Raw genomic sequence first — 6,606 nt, 5'->3', positions numbered from 1 at the left:
TGGAGGCTTTATCAGAAGCGAAGCTGACAATCTGATGGACGATCTTGTGCTCTGTATCTCTGCCTTGTTTGGTTCTGAGCTCGGGAGGGGGAAGAAGGCTCGTTATCTGGGTCTACAGGTTCCATGATATAACCAGTATGGACGGTTGGGTTGCAGTCATAAGGAAGCCTGAGGATCTCAGCGGCTTGGTTTCTGACACCGGCACAGAGCACACGGCCTCTGTCTTGGGGCCATCATCCCAGGCAGCGGCTGTCGGAGCTCTGCAGACCAGGTGCTCCGAGGCCAGCATGGGGTCTAGGTCTGCAGCACCACACATCCTGCCGGCTGGACCTTTGTGGCCCTAACCCCCCTGCCCCCCAGGAGGGAGCAGGAGGGCTGTGTGTTTCCTACGGGGGAACGTGACAACCAGACAGCATCCTGTGGGCTGTGGCTTCCTGACACCAGAGATTGCCACTGACAAGGAGGTCCAGGGGACGATGGGATCTGGGGGCCGTGCAGGATCTGGGTGCGGCTGAAATCGTGGTTGGTGGTTCTTGGAGGAGTTCGTGGCACACAGAAATCGCCCCGTATCTGTGGTTGTCATAGAAAGAGCTCGCTGACGACGACTTCCAGCCTCACTACTGATGCTGCCAAATGTGGAAGAGAAGTGGCTGCAAATGAGATTTCAGTCAGTGTTCACTGCGCTCGGTGAGTTCTGGACGTTATTAAACGGAGCTGGGATAACGTGTGGCTTGGGTGGTTAAAAGATGGGCGCACGTTAACGAACCGGAACCATTGACACATCCCCTGGCACTTCTCGGTGTCTCTTCAAACACTCAGACGCCACTCCTCTTTGACAATGTGTTTTCGTCGGGTCACAGTCCTTACTGTCCGTGAGAGCGTTCTCAACCTCCCCTTGCATGGGTCGCCTGGAAAGCTGCACCTCTGACCACCCCCGTCCCTCGCCGGACACATTGTCCACCACATCCTGAGGCTGGCAAGGTCAGCCCCCTCCCAAGACTTCAAATTATGGACACCCCAGTGGCCAGGAGGTCAAAAGGCCTCCCTGGAGAACATCGTTCCTGCGCCTGAGACACTAGACCCTGAAATGGCAATGATCATGATGTGCTCCGTTCCTCGGTTTAAACACGCCCGTCCATCTCGGTCTGTTCACTCGCCTCCTAAGACACTTGGTACCCGGCATGTGCTGGGGGACTTTCTAGTGAGTGAATATATGGTCTGAACTCAAGAGGAGGGCATCTGCTTTGTATTTTTGATGGTCTTATGCTCTGGGGTGGCTGCGCTTTCCTCTCTAAGGACAGTGGAGAACCGGCTACGGCTTAGACATGCGCCTGGACAGACGGCAGAGCCCGAGAGCCCTGGTCCTCCCATTTAAAAGGAGCCAGCGAGCCTCAGGGAGGGAGACAGGTGGAGGGAAAGAGGGGGCCGTGAAGATACTGAAAAGGGCAAGAGGACGATGGAGTGACCAGACAGGAGGCAGGAGGGGACACTGACGCAGAGCTGGTGGAGAAACTGGAACTCTGCTCTGTTAGGACAAGCAGGGCTCGGCAACACCGCGCTGTTCCTGTGCTTTGTTGTAGTGAGATGCGAGTCTCCGAGAGGTACAGAGACCTTCCAGCATCACACACAACTTCGAGGAGGGAATCAGGCCGGGGGGAGGCTGAGGACGAGGAGAGCAGCCGGCAGCCAGGCCGGAGGACAGCTTTGGTCTGAGCTGGAGGGGAAATGAGAGCCAGAGTAGGAAGCTGGAGGTTGAAGGAGCAGCAGATCGTCTTTTGTTTCAATTAGCAGTCGGTGGGGGGCACGGCTTGTTGGTGGAAAAAGGAAGTCAGAGCAGAAACACCAAGGGGCAGGGCTGCTGAGAACAGAGGTTGCTGAGAATCGCCTGCAAGGGACATGCCCTCTCTGGAGCTTGTCCTGCTGGCTGCTCTCCTCCTGGCCGGAGGCGGCGCGGAAGGTAAGAGCTCTGCCCGCTGCCCAGTCCCTGGTCCGGGTGGGGTGGGGTGGGCTCGCCTCTCCCAAGGCAGGTCACAGTTCTCAGGTCACCAGAGTGCTCAACCCTGAGGGCTCCGGGCTCCAGGTAAGGCTAATAACTCTCTGAAAGGACGCGGTGAGTGCGGGGCACCGGGTGAGGGAAATGCCGTCACTAGCCCCGTCATAGCGTGTCTCCTTCCTCCTTCTATCATCTCCCCCATTTCTCCCTCTTTCTCTCTCTCGCGCGCTCCTTCTCCCTCTGTCTCTGACTCTCTCCTCCTCTCTCCCACCTCTCTCTGCGGCTCTTTCTCTCCTTGCCTCCTGCTCCCTCTGTCTCTCGCTCTCTCCCCAACCCCCCCTCTCCCATAACTGGCTCACTTTCCGTCTCCTCCTTCCTGCTTGCCTCCTCTGTCCCCTTCAGTGACCTGACCCTCTACCCTTCTCTCCCCTCAGCCACCCAGGAGCACGTCTTGTTCAGCGTCATCCAGATCTCATCCTTCGCCAACCAGTCCTGGGCACAACATCAGGGCTCAGGTTGGCTGGGTGACATGCAGAGTCACGGCTGGGACAGCGAGGCTGGCACCATCGTTTTCCTACACAGCTGGTCTAAGGGCAACTTCAGCGATGAGGAGATGATAGATTTGGAGCTGCTGTTCCGTGTCTACTTCATTGGATTCACTCGGGAGACGCAAGAATATTCCGGTCAAATGCACTTTGGATGTGAGTTCAATCCAGTCCATGAAGGAAAGCCCTCAGAAAGTTCTTCTATTTCTGGGCAACATCCTCATGCCCTTCGGGACCACTGTTCTGTATTCCTGTCCTGCCATAAACATCTCCACGCATACACTTCTTGGGAGTCATTGCATATGTGGACACCTCAAGATGTCCTGGACTCTTGCTTCTTCTGACTCCTTTTTTCCTTGTATATTTTCATCTTTCCCCAGTGGTTGCCCTTCTGTGGTAAAACACAGAGACACACAGTTGTCCTCCTGCCTTAAACTGTGGTCTATTCCTCCATTCAGTACCTTCCAAGGTCTACGTCCACAACCCAACCCCCATTATGGCCCATGTCATGTGCCCCGGAGAGCTGTACCTGCGGCTCCTTCACATGGGCTCCTGCCCCCACCTTCACCTGCTGACCTGCAGCTCACCTAGCATTTCCCTGACTTCTTTGAGTCAAATTCTTAATTCTTGGCATGCATCCTGTACAGCCCCTTCCCCATCCCACCAATTCTCTTCCCTGTTCCTGACCGAACACATCCTTGGCCAATGCCCACACCCTTATAAATTCTTCTTGCTCCACTTTTTAATAAAGTTCTTATACTGTTTCTCTCACCCCCCCCCCCATCTGTTTGTCCTTCTTCCTTCTTCCCAGATCCTATTGAAGTACAGGTGAGAGCTGGCTGTGAGCTACATCCCAATGACACTGTGGAAAGCTTCTTACATGCAGCTTATGGTGGATCGCATTTCCTGAGTTTCCGAGACATGTCATGGGTGCCAGCTCCAGAGGGTGACAGCAGAGCCCAGAATGTCTGTGACCTCCTGAACCAGTATGAAGGCATCAGGGAAACAGTGCATAAGCTCCTCACGCACACCTGCCCCCGATTTGCCTTGGGTCTCTTCGATGCAGCGAAGGTGGATTACAAGAGGCAAGGTTCGTACAACCCTTTCCTCAAAGACTTTCCCATACGAGACTTGCCCCTTTCTATCATCCCTTTCAAAGTTGGAACAAGGAAGAATTCAAGACAGATAGGGTTGCTGGGTACAAGTTTCCTAATCTTGTGCACACTGATGTGGCTAAAGACCCCTAAGCTGCATGTTAGAGACCCCATCTGAATACCTCTCATGCCTTCTCCAGTGAAGCCCGAGGCCTGGCTGTCCGCCGGCCGCCCTCCCGGTCCCGGCCGTCTGCTGCTGGTGTGTCACGTCTCCGGCTTCTACCCGAAGCCTGTGTGGGTGATGTGGATGCGGGGTGAGCAGGAGCAGCAGGGCACCTGGCGAGGCGAAGTCCTGCCCCATGCTGATGGGACGTGGTATGTCCAAGTGACTCTGGACGTGGCATCCCGGGAGGTGGCCGGTCTGTCCTGCCGAGTGAGACACAGCAGTCTGGGAAACCAGGACATCGTCCTCCACTGGGGTGAGAAAGATGGGGTCTGCAGGTGTGCAAAGGTGGTTTTTGAGCATAGAGGTTAGGACAGAGGAAAGTTTCATGATGCCAGACGAGGTGGGAGCAGTATCAGGACGGAATGCATGAGAGTGACTTCCGGAGTGTAGGGACGGACCGGTGGAGCACGAGGGGTACAGATGTGAGAGACTTAGGCAGAGATGAGTGGGTGTGAGAGCACAGGGACAAGGCCGGTGGAAGACGACGCTCGTACCCAGGGCACATGTTGATGTGGGGGGAAATCAGGGGGCAGAGCAGAAATGGCAGTGGGTGGAGGATGACATTGGTGTGTCTCTGCAATCCCCACAGAGCAGCACCTTTCCGTGTACTTGATCCTGTTGGCCGTGACAGTGCCCCTCATGCTTCTGGTAGCCCTCGTGTTGTGGTTTAAGAAGCGCTGGTGAGTCCTCTCTGTTTCCTCCTCTCCTCCCTGTGTCTTCATTCACACTCCATTCCTACCTCTCCTAGGTCTGTCTCCCAACCCCCCTTCACCCTCCCTTGCTGCCTCCAACGCACCCAGTAGCTCCCGTTTCTCTTTCACAGCTCCTATCAAGACATCCCGTGAGCTGCCTCGCCATGCCTGCCCTGGGGGCCCCGGAGCCTAGGACCACAGAGGGATGGTGCTGTTCCTTCCATCCTCCATTTAATTTTTTTCCCTGTTTCTGTTTTATAGTCACTTGTTCACATGAACAAGTTTTGTTCTGTACCTGTGTGGAATGTCTTCCTTGTCTTCTCCATCTCTTCATAGTCCTCCTCTTTGGAGGCCCGTCCGGATTCCATCCTGCAAGGTGTTCCCTGAGCCGCAGGTGGGGAGCCCTTCAACTCTGCTACAGGTGCACCTCACTTCTACGCTGCCTGCGGTCCCTTAGCTTCCAGGGTGCAGGCTCCTGTGGGACACGGTCGTGACGAAGGTTCATTTCCTGTGTGTAGTACAAGCTCCGTGAAAATCAAACCCAAACTAACGGAACCCACGTTCGAGTCCGTGTCGTGCTGGTACACTTTCTTCCTGATGTTCCTCCCTCCTATGGCTGTAGCATCGGAAGGGCTGACACTTCCCTTCTTGTCCCGGTGTTTCGGAGTTGGTCCAGAAATCCCACATTCCTTTCGCTCCTTCATTTTCTCCCTAACTCTTAAGGAAAAATGCAGGTTACAAATCTTTTCCTGGCTTCTCCTTTGTCTGTGCAAAACTGCATGTCTGGCCACGGATAAGCAGAAAACTGTGACCGGCTTTGCTCTCTCCTTGGTATGTGTGCAACGTTCCACACCTCCAGGAATAGGCAAGAGCTCGAAGTCCACCACGGCGGACCCATTTTCCTGACGTCTGTGAAGCTTCGGTGGCTCCAGTTTCTGTGTCAGCTGGAATCGCAGCCGTAGGCAACAGTCGCGTTGACCTTTGACAGTCGCGTTGACCTTTGATTCCTCCCACGGACGGCTGTATTTCCTACAAACTCCCCGGGCTCGGGCCTCCTCTGTGGAGCTCCAAATTTGGTCTTCCCTTTTGGTGGCAGCAAGACTGCAGGTCCTCAGCCTCTGGGATCACTGTGCGGGGGGCGAGGGCGGGAGCAGTTCTGGGCTGGGTCACCCTGTTTGCTGCCCATGAGGGCACAGCAGTTCTGAATAAAGTACTTCTCAATGGGCTGCGTGCTTTGGGCCATTTTGCGGAATTCTGGAATGGTTTATTCAGAATTTTATGTCCAGTATTATCACTTACCCAGCCATTTGGGGTGTCCTGCTCCCCATAGACACTTTGTAGCATTATAAATCAAACGAGAGTTTCAGTTCCTTCCCATTGAAAGCAAAACACAGCGGTACGCAGAACCCTTTATCGAGCTGGTGACAAACCACAAGTCAGGAACTATTTCAAGAGACTTTAAAGCATAACAGTTTACTTCTTTCCAGGGATATACCCCACGGTCAGAAGATAAAACTTACATTGTTTTCAATGACCGTATCGCTCATGATAGTGTTGGGGTTGTCCTAAGCCCTCTTACATGCATGGTCCAGCGGGATATAGGGTAGAGTGGGGGATGGGTGACTATGTAACTATATCGATCTACCAGCAACCAGGATTTTCTGTAGGGGGAGAAGAAGTTGTTGTGAGATAAATGAGTAAAACTCTGTGCTTCTAGATGCGAGTTGAAAGTATAAATATGAACTCATTACAGTATTCTTTTTTCCCCTCTGTGTCAATCTTCTAATGTACCGATGTTAAAAAAGGACAAAACAGAAAGAGTTTTACATTGACCTTGTGGAGATCATCCATTCCATGCAGCCGTGTTCGCAAACCCTGTGGCCAGACACAAAGTCAGGGCAGGTCCTGGGGCACCTGGGTGGCTCAGTCGGTTAAGCTTCTGCCTTCAGCTCAGGTCAGGATCCCAGTGTCCTGGGCTCGAGCCCTGCGTGTGGCTCTCTGCTCAGCGGGGAGCCTGCTTCCTCCTCTCTCTCTGCCTGCCTCGCTGCCTACTTGT

General features: G+C 54.0%; 1 protein-coding gene across 1 annotated transcript; it reads left to right on the top strand.

Moving 5' to 3' along the window:
* The first annotated feature begins 1,424 nt into the window (after positions 1 to 1,424).
* On the top strand, positions 1,425 to 5,805 carry LOC131814955 (T-cell surface glycoprotein CD1c-like). Its single transcript, XM_059146464.1, has 6 exons — positions 1,425 to 1,957; positions 2,428 to 2,694; positions 3,350 to 3,628; positions 3,833 to 4,111; positions 4,448 to 4,538; positions 4,682 to 5,805. Exons 1-6 carry the CDS (start codon positions 1,897 to 1,899, stop codon positions 4,701 to 4,703), a joined length of 999 nt encoding a protein of 332 aa, XP_059002447.1. The 5' UTR covers positions 1,425 to 1,896; the 3' UTR covers positions 4,704 to 5,805.
* Positions 5,806 to 6,606: the final 801 nt, after the last annotated feature.

The sequence above is a fragment of the Mustela lutreola genome, chromosome 14 (genome assembly GCF_030435805.1).
Source record: "Mustela lutreola isolate mMusLut2 chromosome 14, mMusLut2.pri, whole genome shotgun sequence".
Lineage (NCBI taxonomy): Eukaryota > Metazoa > Chordata > Mammalia > Carnivora > Mustelidae > Mustela > Mustela lutreola.
The sequence above is the reverse complement of the archived record's forward strand: the minus strand, read 5'-3'. Positions and strand labels throughout refer to the sequence as shown.

Coding starts and splice junctions, on each gene's coding strand:
- LOC131814955 (XM_059146464.1), top strand. CDS start 1,897: ATGCCCTCTCTGGAGCTTGTCCTGCTGGCTGCTCTCCTCCTGGCCGGA. Junction 1,958..2,427: donor GGCCGGAGGCGGCGCGGAAG/GTAAGAGCTCTG, acceptor CTCTCCCCTCAG/CCACCCAGGAGCACGTCTTG. Junction 4,539..4,681: donor TTGTGGTTTAAGAAGCGCTG/GTGAGTCCTCTC, acceptor TCTCTTTCACAG/CTCCTATCAAGACATCCCGT.